This window comes from Lolium rigidum, chromosome 7 (assembly GCF_022539505.1).
Source record: "Lolium rigidum isolate FL_2022 chromosome 7, APGP_CSIRO_Lrig_0.1, whole genome shotgun sequence".
Lineage (NCBI taxonomy): Eukaryota > Viridiplantae > Streptophyta > Magnoliopsida > Poales > Poaceae > Lolium > Lolium rigidum.
In genome coordinates, this window is record NC_061514.1 from 289,394,323 (window position 1) to 289,410,540 (window position 16,218).

General features: G+C 49.8%; 1 protein-coding gene across 1 annotated transcript; it reads right to left on the bottom strand.

The window, feature by feature from the left end:
- Nucleotides 1-2,833: 2,833 nt before the first annotated feature.
- Nucleotides 2,834-4,650, bottom strand: LOC124672952 (vegetative cell wall protein gp1-like). Its single transcript, XM_047209103.1, has 2 exons — nt 3,764-4,650; nt 2,834-3,724 (listed from the first exon to the last, which is right to left on the bottom strand). Exons 1-2 carry the CDS (start codon nt 4,598-4,600, stop codon nt 2,834-2,836), a joined length of 1,728 nt encoding a protein of 575 aa, XP_047065059.1. The 5' UTR covers nt 4,601-4,650.
- Nucleotides 4,651-16,218: the final 11,568 nt, after the last annotated feature.

Here is a 16,218-nt window from a genome sequence, read left to right on the forward strand (position 1 = left end):
CCTCTCTTAAAATAAACAAACTTAAAACACAAAATAACTGGAACATAGCACAACCCACAACTATCTGTTTAAGGAATTGAATGCCTGCTCTGCGCAACACACCCTTCAGTTCCAAAATAACGCCAGGATTACGAATAAAAATCCATTTAGAATATGACTACATGGCGTAACAGCTGAACCTTGTCTCTGGGGCTGCCTCGTTATTATTCTCCCGTGCCCTCGTAGTCGTCCCAGTGGTGATAGGGGTGGCCCCTCTTCCTCGCCGCCCCAGTACTCATCTCCCTGTCCCTCCCGCGCTGCCGCCACCGGCGAGAGCCACCGGGCAAAGCCCGCGCGGCGCCGGCTGCAGTGGTTGTCCTCTGCACGCACTGGTGTGGGTCTCATGGCACCCTCCACTGGTGTCGGCACTCCTCCTCCCGCCGGTCGGCGAGGAGTGTGCCGCCAGAGCCTGGCAAGGTGGCGGCGTGGCAGGGAAGCTCGGTCACCGGTGTTGGCGCGACTTGAAGCCGGGGCGGCCGTGGCTAGGGGTGGCAGCGGTGGGCCTAGGTCTGGGCCCCATCTAGGCTACTATGGGCTGGCGGGCCAGGTGCAGCTAGACCTGCTGGGTGGGGGTCTCCTCCATGGCTAGCAAAGGTGGTGGCCGACGCTGGGGAAACTTCGTTGACCGGCGCGGCCCTAGGCCCTGTATTAGCTGCATATGTTCTTTGGCAGGGCCTTGGACAGCTCGCATGGTTCTCTTGGGTTCGCTTCGCTTCAGAGAATCTAGGTTTATTGGCTATGTGGGTGGCGCTTCATCTGCGTGGGCGGCGATTCTCGTCGCCACGGGTTGCTTAATTCCCCGTCTAGTCCTGATGCTCTTGGGGACGGCGCGTCCCAGAGTTGCGCCTGCAGGACTGTTTGGTCCGCGGGGTTTCCTTGCAAGGACGCTAGCGTGCGTGACGGTGTGTCCGCGAAATAACCGCAAGGCTTCGGCCATCGCCAGCCACGGCGACGTCTTCGGATGTCGCTCACCTCGTTGGAGGGTGGCCATGACACACTTCCTGCCGCTGGTTGCCTCCCCCGGGGCACTGCCTGTAGCCTTGCTGGCTTGTGTTCTCTCCGAGGTCCTCCTCGGAATACCTCTAGTCGATGTCCCGTGTCTTGCTATGACCGGCTTCATATATACGATATGCCTCCGGTTTGCATGGATGCTCTCGTGCCTAGGTTGGCTGTCGGAGAGTGTGTCGTCGCACCTCGGGGCAACGATGGGTCTCAATAGCTGGTGGATGTCCTGATGGCAGGAGCAAAGCCTTTGGCTTTCCTTGGTGTGGGGACTAAGACTTCCGCGAAAGCATTGCACTGCTCCCATGTGCCGATAACGACGACGCTCGTGAGCGCCGTTCCCCTTCCTGGAGGCGTTGTCGTGAAGTTCTTTCCCCCTTTGAACTCTGGAGGCTCGTATGTTCACTTGCTCCGTTAGCCAGTTCCCTCGGTGATGGTGGTCATCTGCCACAGGCGGTCTTGTGTGCTGATTCAGTTCGATGCGGCTCCACGGAGTGGCGGTTCATTGCTTGAAGATCCAGCCGAGATGCCGATATTTAGTTGTAGTCTCAGGCGCCCTTTTGTCTTGGTTTAGGCTATAGCTTTGCATCACATATGCTTGTATCGATAGCTGGTAACCCCATCTTTTGTTTTTCTTTCGTTGCTTCGGTTTTTTCTCTGTTGTATCGTTGTACGCCTGGTTGGTTGAGGGCTTTCTTAATTCAAAGTCGGGCTCGTCGAGCCTTCTGTTTAAAAAATAAACCTTGTCTCTCCAAGCCATCACCTCCATTTGATAGAATTTTGAAGATCATTCCGGAGACAGTATATAGAGATTTAATGTGCTCACGGGACTCAAATGGTTCAAAAAGCAAAGAAAAATCTGAATTCTTGGTAAAGAAATGCAGAAGCTTAGAGATAAGATGGAAAATTTGTCAATGAAATAAAATTCAAGTCGCAACTAAAGACTCAAGGAAAACATAGTGAAAACTACTATAGCAAATATATATACAGAATGAACAACACAGTGGCATCATACCTAAAACAAAAATAAAACATAAACCTGAAGTGAAAATAATAAGAAAGAAGACTTCCCATGTCTTCTAATCATATCCTTCAGATAACCGCACAACTGCCATGCACAAAAAAACAACAACTATATTGTACAAACTTGGATTCAAACTCATCAACACTCAATATACAATGTGAAACTGTAAGTTTGCTGAAAATTCTTATAGAAGTGTACAAATTCATTACAAATTCATGGTACTCCGTAGCATCTTTGCTTCCCATTTTTGAACATATAAAAATGTCAGGGACAATGATGCATAGTGTTTGTTCATCTCAAGGTTAGAGGGGAGAAAAATCAAGGGAAATCAGTGCCGGTTTTCCCAGTGGGCACAACATGCATGTCAGAGTCACGGAACTGACTATTTTGTTATGTGCAACAGCCTACCACATTATTGCATAGATTTTGAATAAGCTGTGATTCTGAGCAAATCGAACCCCAATTTAGGTTCGTGTATTATGCAATTTACAGTTGATACATATATGAAACTTCATTTGCAGCGTACAAGTTTAGTCCAGGAATACACATATTATACATACCCAGATATTCATTTATGATCTTGCTAGCTACAAACCGGGTCATTCCATACCGGCACACGTAGACAATGCCTCCAGTCCTTACATTGTACACGTTTGTACGACTCGCGCATATCCAGAAAAACTCTGGTACATACTAAGCTATTATTACTCCATATTACTTAGCGTGCAAACATCTTTACCAGACGCCTTCAACACAGAAAGCCCACGGCTACGGCCGAACGGAATGACTTCCGTTGAAAACGCGGCCGTTCCTACTCTTACCGCCGGCCAGCATCCCGCTGATCGCGCCGCTGACCAGCCCGGCGCCCAGCCCCCACCCGAATTCCATGTTGCTGGAATTATTTGCCGTCGCCGGCAAGTTGGCAGCCACGAGCCCGTTAGATTTTGGAGGCGGTGACACAGCCTCATGGACAGGTGGTTTTGGAGACGGTGGCATGGACATGGGCCCGCTGTAGAATGTTGGAGATGCCGGGAAGGACACATGTCCGGCGGCTGGCTCTGGAGACGGCGGCACGGATACATGTCCACTGACTGGTTTTGGAGACGGCGGCATTGCATGACCGGATGGGTGTGAAGTCGAAGATGGCAGGGTGACATGTCCGGCGGGTTTTGGAGATGGCGGCATGGAAACATGTTGACCTGCTTGTTTTTGGGGAGGCATGGACACCACACGCCCCACTGGATTTGTTGAGTGCGGCATGGACACCACAGGTCTCGCTGGTGTCTGAGGCGGGGGCATGGAGACCGCCCGTTCGACTTGTTTTGGAGAAGGCGGCATGGACACCGCCTCTGGCTGCCCCGATGGTTGAGGGGATGGTGGCATGGACACAGGCCTGGCGGGTGTCTTAGGCGGAGGCATGGACACCACCCGTTTGACTTGTTTGGGAGAAGGCGGCATGGGCGCCGCCTGCCCGGATGGTTTCGGCGACGGTGGCGTGGACACCACATGCCTGGCTGGTGTCTGAGGCGGCGGCATGGACACCACCCGTTCGACTTGTTTTGTAGAAGGCGGCATGGACACCGCCTGCCCGGATGCTTTCGGAGGTGGTGGGGTGGACAACACAGGCCTGGCTGGTGTCTGAGGCGGCGGCATGGACACCACCCGTTCGACTTGTTTTGGGGGAGGCGGCATGGACACCGCCTGCTCCCCGGATGGTTTCGTAGACGGTGGCATGGACACCACACGCCCAACTGGTTTCGGAGAAGGCGGCATGGACAGCGCCTGACCGGATGGCTTGGGAGACGGCGGCACGGCGGCATGTCCGACTGGCTTCGGAGACGATGGCATGGCCGCGTACCCCGGATGTTTCGGAGACGGCACTTCCACATCCACATGCCCGGGCGGTTTTGCAGTCGAAAGCGGCACAGCCACATAGCCGGCTGGTTTCGTAGGCGGCGGTGCGACTACCTGCCCGGGCCAGAGAACCTGCGGGGGAGTCAACGGCCGCATCAGTTTCTCCGGCACCGGGTACGCCACGACGGGCAGCTCGTCGTTCCTTACCCACAGGGGTACCGGCTGCTGGGTCGCGACGACGGGGCCGAGACGGTACGTCAGGTAAAGCTCGCCGCACGTCTCAGTGCGGTGCACCTTGTGGATCTGGTAGGACGCGAACTGCGGCAGTGTAGGGCCGCTGAGGTCGTCGCCGCCGTGGTCGCCGACGCCGGCGAGGATCTCAGTCAGGGGCACGATGACCTCGCCGACGTCACGGTCGGTGCCAAACATGCGCTGGACGCGGAGGAGAATGTGGAGGCACCCGCCGCCTGTGGTTGCGTCCACGGTGGGCGGGACTGAGAACCGGAGCGTGGCGTTCCAGGTCGGGTTGCGGCCGCCGTGGGGATCCGGCGGGGTGCACTGCCGCGTGATCGGGTCGCCGGAGATGGTGGCAACGGCGTACACCTCCATGCGCGTGATCAGGTTCACGTTCTTCAGATCCTTGGCCGACAGGAGGGTGACCTCCAGAACTCTGTACGCCATGATTGACGAAGCAAGCTGGACTTTGCAGCGAGCGCTTAGAAGGTGATCGCTGAGATGGTGGTTTAAGCTGGGAGGGAGCGAGGAAGGTGACAAATATGTATAGGAGACGCTGGTGGGCAGATAAGATTCCCGTTTCAAAGCAAAACCGGATGAAAGTTGAGAGACGCGTGGTCATCTTTATCGACACCTATCTGATTCTGGGGTATATGGTTGCACTATTATCTTTGAGCTTCTGGAGGATGTAGTGGTGTGCACATAGCGCCAAATTTATCAATAAAAAACTACGTAAAAATAATACTCCAATGTAGTGGTGTACTACTTTATCCATAAAAAGAGGTCGCAAGTTTGTCTAAAGTTAAATGTATCTGGACACTCTTTGTGTATAGATACATTCGATTTAAGACAAATCAGCGACATTGTTTTATGGATGGAAGGAGTAGTTAGCGACTTTCATAAATCATGTAAAAGTTACGGGAAAAAATCATAATACAATCATACATGTATCATGCTGCAAACTTTCAAATTCAAATTCGTCTACACCAGTGCATCACTTATTAGGAGAAAATAGATATCCAGATGTGAACAATACCAGACTCAATACTCTCTCCGTCCCCCAAAAAAAGATATCGTGGATTTGTTCACGATATCTCTTTTTGAGACAAAGGGAGTAGCATATATTGAAAAGTAGCCAGCAACTTTGGTTTGTAATTTTTTGTTTCACCAAGTAGGGGGTATGATTGGATTTCAAATTTTGTGACATGTTGTATGTATGTTGCTATTTATGACTACTTTTCAGTAGATTTGTTGTTGTTTGTCTCTTAATACACTACATTAGTATAGAACAAAATACATGACATAAACATAAGGAACAACTATCATGCTACAAAATTTAGTATGAGTCTTATTATGATAAATCAACACTATAGACTAAAAACAGATATAGAGTGAATAATATCATGATGCTACCGTTATAGTCAGATTTTAATTTTTTTTATTTGGTCATATTTGAATATGGTAGAGGCATGTTGCAACGACATGGATGAAATCCCGCGAGAAGGAGGTAGGCAATGTAGTAGTGTACCACAGTTCTTTTCCACCTTGGTAGCTTCACCTTTCTTCCCAGACTTTGTAGTCGTAATGAAGACATGGTCATTCATATTTACAGTTTTCATGTTTTAAGCCAATTGCTAGTCGTTTGTGTTTGTTTTTACAAAGCGATGCTTTTTTCGCGTGTCATGTTCTTGAAACTAGTAATTAATTCGAGAATCAAAACATATAGTCCAAGGGACTTTTGAGAAGATGAATGCCCCCTAACAAATACCTTGTGATGATTTTGCCTGTTCGATTTTCTCAAAACGTGTGTGCTGGATTTTGGCCATAAAACATATGCATTGATGTAGTAAAAGAATTACTCCCTCCATACGGAAAATGATGTCACAGATTTATCTAGATACATGCATGTATCTATGCATTTTTAATGCATAGATACATGTGTATTATTTCCCCCAAAAAAAAAAGATACATGTGTATTTAGATAAATTTATGATATGTTTTTAGAACGGAGGAAGTATAACATATTTAAGCACTATGTATGGTCAAAATAATACAATTTCAGCTTGACAATAACAAACCTTACAAATATGTATGTGTGTGATGGGTGTGTACCTGGGTGGGGGTTGGGGTGTGGACCGTGCGAATCGTGTAGCCCGAGCTACACAAAACTGTTTTTTAGAAAAATAAAAAATGACATTTTAAAGTTTCCAAAAAAAAATCAAAGCAATCCTAGATGTTCATAATGAAGTGCTATATCAGCTAGTAAAAAATCAACTGTAAATACGTCTTATTCTTAGCTGCGCAAAAATAATAAAATCTGGCATCTAAAAGAGCCAACAATGCAACATTTCAAAACCCCAAAATCTCTCAGATATTATCAATTTTACACATCAAAGAGTTCAAGATATTTGGAATAGGGTTTTTGCACGTTAATATAAATCAACATTATCTACATGTACGATATGTTTGGGATTTTTTTTAAAACTTCGTGATGCCATTTTTGAATTTTGAAAAAGGGGCTATGTCTTGCTCGGGCTACAAAAATCCACTCTTGTGACCGATTTTGGGTTCTTGAGACGAGGGCGTCCGAGCCTCTGGGCGGCAAGGTTGCGGTAGAGCTCGGGGCGGGAGTGCTCGTGATGGTCAGAGATAGTAGTGGCAACGGTTCTTGCGGGCGATGTAGGCAAGATCGACAGCGCAGTAGCAGGGCGGAGAGGGCGGGGTCGTGACATTTTGCGACCTCCGACGGGGCCAAACATGTGGGGATTGGCGGGAGCGGGAGCGGTGAGTCCCGGTAATTTTTCGGTCAGTGGCATGTCGCAGGGATGTAAAGGTAGCGAATGTAGGCGCCGGAGATGTCGGGTTGCTCGGGGAGTACGAGGTGGTGGTGGTTGAGCGAGGACTGTGCGAGGGATGATGCCAGATGGGACCCGTGTAGACCAAGTCATACCGCGGACGCCGGTGTGTGGGTCACCATTTCTTTGCCAAATCCCCCCCCCACACCTCGGGGACGTAGCTTTTGGCGCATGCGGGCTTTTGGTAGTACTATTGGAGATGTTCTTAGACTCTTAGTATAGAAAATGACTAACCAAACAACGTCGGCTGGTGAACGCTCTGCCAATGCAGCCCATACGACCCCATTCTCTCTTTCTCCATCTCTCTCCTCTCTACAGTGACCTTGATAGTCGCTCCTCTCTCCCGAGCTCTCTTCCGACTCAAATGCGGCGTCGCCGCTGCCTGGAGGACAGGAGGATGCATTGCTCGGTCTATTCTTAGTAGTTTTAGGTGTGTTGGCTGTATGCCAGAGGTTGGCTTTGTGCCAGTAGCTGGAGGCGGCGCGCGAGATCCGAGCGGCCGAATATTGGGCGGTCCAGGGCTACTACTTGTGGTTCTCTTGCTCTTTTGGTTGGAGTTGGGAATGATGAGTAGGGCTGACGCTTATTTCTTGATTAAAGCCATGGTTCGTGGCCATCTTGAGGAGGACATTCGGCAAGGGATCCACGGCTGGTGTCGCCCCAAGTGGCATGTTCCCCGGTGGTGGCGCAGGCCCCAAGGCTCGTGGTCTCGCAGGAGTTGCGGTGGAGAAGACCAGGGACTTGATTGCTTTTTCTATTTTTTTACCAAGGTCTTTCTTGTAAAAGAGTTAGCCTTCTCATGTATTTCCCTATTTCTTAGGGACTTCGATGTAAACTTGTACCATCGCTTTATCAATGAAGCTTCCGGGAAACCCTCGGACCTTTTCCCGTTAAAAAAAAACAGGCGCGTAGTTTCCATTTAAGTGTAGAGCTATCATGGAAAAAAAATAGCGTGCTATTCCAACGCTGATAGCACGCTATAGCATATCTGGAGAGCCGATGCTATGGTATTTCGGCGCTATAGCGCGCTATTCACGTTAATAGCACGCTATAGCATGCTAATAGCGTATTTTTAGACCCACGCTATTTTGTTATAGCGCGTTATTTTTTTTCCTTGAGCTATACGTCACGTGTACCTCATAGCAAAAGAGAGGAAGAAGTGAAACGTCACATACACCTGCAAGAATCCGTTGCACCAGAATATATATGTTGGCTGATCTAAGCCACTGGAATGGAAAGAAGACATCTTCAGAAAGCATATAGTACACCGATCAGTCCCCGAAAATACGGTGGTGCACTCGGGTGCACCATACCCTGATATGAAAAAACATTCGAATAACCCTGTTTAAATGTGTCAAAAAATTTGAAATAATTCACGCACGTGCATGTCACCATGCTACTTACTCGTGTAAATTTTGAAGAAAAAATTCGAATTTTTCTGACCTACACAAAAAAGAGAAGATAGATTTTCGCTATATTGTGAATAGTACGTGTATACCGCTATATTGTGAACAGTACATCTTGTTATTTTTGTGTAGGCTACGTAACTTAATATTTTAGTTCCCGATTTGACGTACGCATGTCTGTATACATTCCCTACCAATTTAATTTATAACATATTTTTTTTGTAAATTTCTAACGTGTTTTCAATATAGGGTGCGCGCGCACCTGAGACCCAAAAGTGCGCGTCAGATCAGTCCCTGATTGTCAAGCATGCATCTTCGGACTAATCAAATTTTTCTCCCGGTAGGTAAAAGATATGGAGGCATCTGATGCTCGCGACAGCTCAAGGGATTCTGACAATTGCGTTTCAGCAGATTACTCAAACGATCGATGCCACGATCTTGGTCTGCCTTCGCTTCCAACTTTCTATCTGCGGTTTATTCTTTCGGCTTTCTTGTTGCCGAAAGATGCGAGGTTCGGATACGAAAACTCGGAAGTGAGCCCGAGCTTGGGTGCTCATTTTATCCAATCGTAATCAAGCCTTCCGTTTCTTTAGCTGACGTCAAATAGTGGTTCGTATAGTTCTGTGTAAAGACAATGGGTAATACGTAGTCTGGACACGCCAACCACCAGGTTTGTATGCACAAGTCCAGTTCTAATCAGGCCAAACTGTGCACTGTACTGGTGTCAGGATAGAGCGCATAGTGAACCTGTTACCAGGAGCAAGTCCTTCTCCCATATGTTCTCCTCCCTCTCCCATGTCTCCCATCTGACGCTGACGCTGAACCCAATCCTCCCGATCGACTCCCCCGCCGAGCGTCGACACAGTTCCCTTCTCTTAGTCCACTCCTCCGCCATCTCAGAATATCTTCATCCGGGCGCCTCATAGCAGCTAAAATAGGCTCACACCGACACGCCCCAAAAAGCGCCGGCTAGTTTTCGAGCCTAATAGAAGCGTCGACAACCCCGTGCCGGCCCCATCGCGGAGGGCGCGAATCGGGCGCGCCAGCGCCTCGCGGCACGACGGTTTTCACGGGTGGGGCCGTCTTGGCAGCGACTCAAAGCGACACGTCGCATTAAAAACGTCGTGTGCCGGACGGTCATCGACGTCAACCGCTCCGCGCGGAAACCGAAGCGGCGACGAGGACGGCAACTGGCCAAGCGGCGACCACCCACCTCCCCCACGCACCTTCAATGTGCGTCTGCCGCCGTCCGTAAAACTGCACCGACGCACTCCTCTCCTCTTCTCCCCCGTCTTCCAACCCTAGCCGTTGCGACCACCAATTTCGTAGACGCCACGCGACACACCCACCGGCGCAAACACCTTGCTATGGCACACAATGCCGAGGCCGGCGGCAGCGGTGGAGGCGGTGGGCTCCGGTCGTTGCAAATGACCTACGACGAGGCCGACATCCTCTACTGGCAGCGCATCCCCGTGTCGCTTCAGTTCAAGCTGCCGCACGGGTGGCATCTGTCCAACGCCGGCTACACCGTGCCGCCGCCACCGGCTGGACCGGAGACGCGCGCCCTCATCGCCAAGCGGCGGGCGCACATGTCGCCGGCCGACAAAAGCCAGCCGGCGAACGCGCTCACCATCGTGTGACTTCTTGGAGGCGGCTCTGGGCTCAACGCCATCACGGGTGTGGAGAGCCATTATGGAGGGGAAGGATATCCTTCGGCAAGGTTTAATGGTGTTAAGCTTTGAAAGATCCTCGGTGTGATTGGTGCGGCTTCAGCTAATGATGCGGCACATAGAATGGCGAAGAAGGGCTGCAAGAATAAAATGAGTAGGGTATGGTGTGGTGTAGCACCCGATTGTATCCAATACAGACGTGTACTTGACTTTGGTTCTGAGTAATGTCGAAGCCTCCGTTTGCGACCGCGCAGACCGAAAATGCGTCTCACCGCCTAATGCATAGTGTTTGACCTGTCCGCGGAGACACAAACACGGCCCAAATATGCGGCACGTTTGTATCTGCGCGGACGGAGCAGTCGTCCGCACGCTTCTCACACGGGCCCGCCTAGCAGCGGCACAGATGCTTCGTCTTCAGCGTGACATAACTTACGGGCGGCACGCTGCAGCTTTTCAGGGCAGCGTTAATGGCGCGCCTCGGCTTCCGTGCGCGTGCGCTGGTGGGTGGCGTCGCAGTGGCAGGACATTGAAGGCGAGATGACGTCCGAGCCATTTAAAGGTCTGCTGGCGGCGCCCATTGTCTCGACCACACCATTGCTAGAGTCTGTCGTATCCACCCGATCGACGCCATGGGGAATAAATCTTGGCCATTCCGCAAAACCAAGAACGACCACGAGGTAGCGGCTCGCGGTCCGGCAAGAAGCCGTGGGTCGGACAGTACGTCCGCAACGAGTTCGCGCGCCGCCTCTGGGAGGAAACCCGACCGGCGCCATGGTCAGACGCTAACCTGCTTGGAGGAGGCTGGTACCTCAACTCCAGGCGCATGACGCCCCCCCCCGTGCCACGTGAGGGCCGAGAGCACCGTGACGAGGTGCGCCGCCGCCGAGCCATCTTGCCGGCCGATCTCCAAGAAGATCCAACTTACGCGTTCAACTCCTACAACTGTATCTCGTTCGGGATGTGGGATCCTCGGCGACCTCGACTACTTCAATCGCGAGATCGCCGCGAAAGAAGACGAGAACGACAACGACGACGACACGACGACGACGAAGACGCCGCCGAGGCCGAGTGCGAGACCTCGTCGGATGGCCATGTCCAAGGAGGAGACAATGACCTTGATGATGGCGGGCCGGCATGGGATCCGGAGACCCACCCGCCGGACATTAGCGAGGAGGAGGCCATTGCCATGGCACTAGCCACTAGCGAGCTCGACGAGCTCAACGAGCTCTCTATGTGGGACGGGCTCGCCATCCAGCTTCGCCAGTTGGCGCTCACGGAGGGGAGGCCGCCGACTCCTGCTCCTTCAACGGCCTGGGATCCGTGGCCACCTTCACCACAGCCTCCTGCGCCGCAGACGGCCTGGCCGCAGTTGCTACAGGCTGCCCTTCCCCTCCTCCACCGCCGGCATACCAGCTTCCATGGCGAACGCTGGAGTTTATCGACCTCGTCAGCGACGACGAGTAGTAGCCCATAGCTAGGTTTTGGGTAGCTTTGCTGGCCATTTTTATGTATTTTTATGTATTTTTATTAATGTCAATTATGTGTTTATCAATGCGGAAAAAATTATGCGTCGGCCCGCTGGGCATACCCCTAGACCCACACGGACGCGTGATCGATTTCGACCATTCAACCCGACGCAAATACACGTTTCACGTCTATTTTGTCGTCTGAAATGCGTCGCTCCGCTGGAGATGGCCTAAGTGCAACGTTTTAATCTAAATAAACATAGCCATTTATGTCCATCATTTTTTACAAATTGTTGATCGGCACATGATGTACACATGATGTACCACTTCACATACATCCTGTACTTGTTCCACACAAACATGTGCCATGTATCCTATACACAGATTTATTGGCAAGCCTCGCCAACAACCTGCCCATTAAATTCGTACTCACTGTGCATGCGACATTGTACATCGTATTTGCGTTACTTTCCATTTCACACAATGCATCATTAAATGATCCTGCATGGCCGCATCACCACACACTTCAGCACACGATATGTGGATCACTCAAGCCCGGGCGCTATTCGTCCGCTCTCGGTTCGGATATCTCTACCATTTCTTACACGGTCTTTATTGTTGTATACCTTCGAATGTGCTGTTTGATGGAGTGCAAAGACAGAACCTGCATATCGTGGTGTTTGTGCGTTCTCGGTTTAATACAGGTTTTTCTTCAGAAATATCTCTTGTGGCACACTGTGCATTCTTGTATACAGGTACTTAATTTCTTGTTAATCGCCTGAGGGATGGTTCTTGAAGAGCACATCCAGATAGTTTTAGATTGTTCTGATTCTCTCTTGCTAGTTATTCGTACCGACTCTCTACGCCTGTAAAATTACTGATTAATTTACGGGACGCCTGCATGATCCAAAAGTTACACATCTAATTTAGACCGACCTGTAAATTTACTTGATGATCTACTTAGTTCACCATGACCGTGCACCTAGCTAGAACTACCTCTGTTCCAATGAATTATACTATGTATAGTTTGACCAAGTTTTTAGAAAAAAAATCATTAACATGTATATTACAAAAACAATATCGTTAGGTACGTTGCGAATTATATTTTCACATAATATCTCTATAATATTATACATGTAGAGCCACCCGCGCCCGACCTAACCCTCCTCTCCCCCCGTGCTGGCGGCGCCGCGCCGCGCCGGGGCCCTCCTCCCCCGCCGCCGTCGCCGGGAGCGCTGCCGGGCAAAGCCTTGCGGCGTGGCGGCGGCGGCGGCCTATCCTCTCGCCCCCACGACCTGGAGGGCACGGTGGCGGCATCCGCCTGGCCTCTCCTTGATGCGGCGGCGCAGGGAGGCGACGGCTATGGCGTCGATCTGCAGGCGGCGGGCGGCGGCGGCGAGGATCGGGTCCAATCTTGGTTCGTTTGGGCCGGGGCGGGCGTCGATCTGCCTGTCGTGGCTCTGCCTCCTCGGCATGGAAGCGTTCGTGGGCATCCCTCGCGTCATGAGGAAACCTGGGGCAGCTGCCCCGGGCATGGTGGTGGTGGTCATCTTGTTCGTCGGAGGTGGTCGGCCAGGCTGGTAGTCCTGTGTGGGGGATCATGGGATCTCACACAGGTTTCCGGCAATGGTGATGTAGTCCGAGGTGTCATGGCGGCCGGTGAAAACTGAGCCTCGACCTTGGTCTTGCCGGATGATGGCGGCGTCGGTCGACGTCGTTACCTTGTCGAAGGCGTCATCTTTGCCCGTCTTGGCACTACACTCGGCGAGTGAGGGATGCGTGGCTGCCGGTGAAAACCATGCTCCGACCTCGGTTGGCGGACGATAGCGACGTGTCGCGCCGCTACCTTCTTGAAGGCATCGTCGTCGCAGTCTGCGGTTTCTCACTCGTGCTGCTCCGGGGGAAACCCTAGATCCGGGTCTCCCGGACCGGACGATGGCGACGCGCCCTGCGTCATTCTACCTCTTGGGACACGTTTTTGGAGCAGCTGTTGGATGTTGGCGGATTTTGGTGGAGTGGTGTTCATCTACCACATTGTTGGCGCTGAGTCTCAGTGGCATGGTGCTGCAGGGTATCGACGACAGTTGCGGGATGATGTATACGTGCAGGATGGTGGAGCCGTCTGGCGTCATGGTGGCATCGACGGCAGGGCTTGCAAGGTTAATACGATGATCTCTCTTGAAGATGGAGTCGAGGAAGACAGCGGGAGCAACTCCTGTGGCATGTGCGTTGGCGTGCGCTGAGAGTCTGCTTGACTAGATGTGTTTTCATCTGCTATTGAGCGGTTTGGGAAGGCATTTAGTTTTGGATGATGTGAGTTGGTGTATTGTCACCCTCTTCATCCTACTGTAGGTATAGTAAGGTTGCTTCCCATTGATCTTTTGTATTGTTTCTTGTAAGGTTTCGTGAATAATCTAATAAAAAAAAGCCATGTGCATCCTTTGGATGCAGAAGCTGGGGCGATATTTCCCCCATTTCGAAAAGAAAAAAAATATTGTACATGTAGATAGTTTTTATAAAATTTTGATCAAACTTTACTTAGCTTGTTTTTTCAAAAGAATATACGCTTGATTCATGGAAATGGAGGGAGTATATATACAACTATGTGCAAATAATAAGATGTAAAATCTCGCCAAGAATCTGACGATAAAATCTTGATGAGATATGCACGTGCCAAAAGGAGAATGTATGGTGTCAATCTATGAAAGTACCGCCGAAGCGGTATGTGAGGCAAGGAAAAGAGACACTATTGTGAGGTAGGGTGATCCTAAAATCCCATTTAGGGTTCCGCTCCCCTTGGCATCGACACTGTTGGTCCACTCTACCTCCGGTTGCCCTGAAGGCGTGACCGACAACGGTCCCTCACCCGCGGGAGGGTTCCCGTTTTTGTTTAGTCTATTTTGCAGGGTCTTATTCGAGATAGTGAGACGGAAGCTTACATCTTGAAGTCAAAATAAGGTCCTATCTGTCCTATCCTCTGTGTCTAGTGCCGTCGGAGGGTGAGTGCAGAGTTCTATGTACTACGGATCTCCCGGAATCCAGTCGGTTTTCGTGTTCGTTGGTGTGGTTTTAGGTCTGGCTTTCCCAATCTATAGTTTGGCGATGGTTGCCGCTCTGATGCGCTGGTCATTCCAAAAGTAGGCAATTGCTTTAGAATGAGAATCTTCGAAATAGATTAGCTTTTCCGTATTAAGCACGAGAGTTATAGGGAAAGACCTGCATAGCTATTAGAACGAATTAGTGAATAAGATAAATGTATTCGGGTGAAACCAAGGCAGATTCACAAAACATGGACCGACACAGACCAGCGAGGTTCTACTATGAGAAGCTTTGCCTGGTTTCGGTGATGAAGAGGCGAGAACGACGACGTGCGCGCCTTCGGCACGTGATAGTGGATGTAGTCGTCGCTAGGTGGTCTAAGAGCTATTTGTAATTTTTATTACTTTTAGATTCTTTTTTTGAACAATTACTTTTATATTATTTATATTATGAATGATTATTAATAGTTCTGTTACTTGTTTTGTCTTACAAATTCCTGTAAGACACAAATGTCCAAGTAACAGACCTGTAACACAATCAGCTTGTTTTGGCTATATAACACCCACAGCTAGGAAGAAAGATAGAGGCTCTCCACTTTGGGACCGAATAAATTCTCTTCCATTTTCTACTCCCTTCACTGGATCGTTATCGGAACCTAGAGCTGACGTTTCGTTCTCCGGTGGATACATCGCAAATTCGTAGCTGAGAACGTCAGCCGTACGTAGAGCCCCTTGACGATTGTTGTGCATTCTGAATTTGATCAAACGTCCATGATTGTCAGATATATATGCATCACGAACGTCGTCCCAAGTACATGTCCTCGCGCAACTTTTACAACCGATAATAATAAATAAAATAGATGAAAACAAGAGAGGGCCCAAATTTAGATCAGCAAAGCTAACACCGACACAATCATACATAGTTTGGATATTACAATACAAGGATCCTAGTTCCCAAAAGAACAACAAATGAAAGATAGTTCCGACACAAGACACGCCTGCACCCCAACACAGGAAAACAACAAAAAGCAATCATTGTGAGGAATTAGGATCGTGATAATATACGAAAGGGACTGATTATTAGGTGACTGAGAATTAATTTAACTTTTAGTTAAATTACCTACATCAAATTTCGCTAACCTATGTATTGCAATTCATAGCTAGCATAAGTCACGAAAAAGATTAAACGATCATGTATATTTTTGTCAACTGTAACTAATACGCAAATAGTAAAATCTCAGTTACAACTTACAACTCAACGAGTCAACGTACAAATAGAGAAATCTCAATGGCAGCTTATGTTGTAACTTTTTTTTAGCACTAACCATGGCACAATCTGAATAACTAACCGGATTGGGACGTGTCGTGTGTACGTGCATCGATCTCATGCACGATCAGTGCAAAGGACTGAGGAGTATACGAAGAAGAAGAAGAAAGAAACTATGCATGCTATCCATGGAAGTCCATCGATCTGGTTATCTAAATCTGATGGTTTTATTCAAGCTTGACGTACATATGTATGCTGATGAACAGTGCTGGATATTGATCTAGACGGCAATCCCTCCGGCGGCGGCTGGCGCGGTCCCGTGCCCGTGCCCGGCATCATGATAAGCCAATTTGTCCGACGACG

Bases quoted from the DNA above. Each gene is read 5' to 3' on its own strand.
- LOC124672952 (XM_047209103.1), bottom strand. From the start codon at position 4,600: ATGGCGTACAGAGTTCTGGAGGTCACCCTCCTGTCGGCCAAGGATCTG. The intron at 3,725-3,763 runs GTGTCCATGCCG...GTCGAACGGGTG, and splicing joins AACCATCCGGGGAGCAGGCG to GTGTCCATGCCGCCGCCTCA.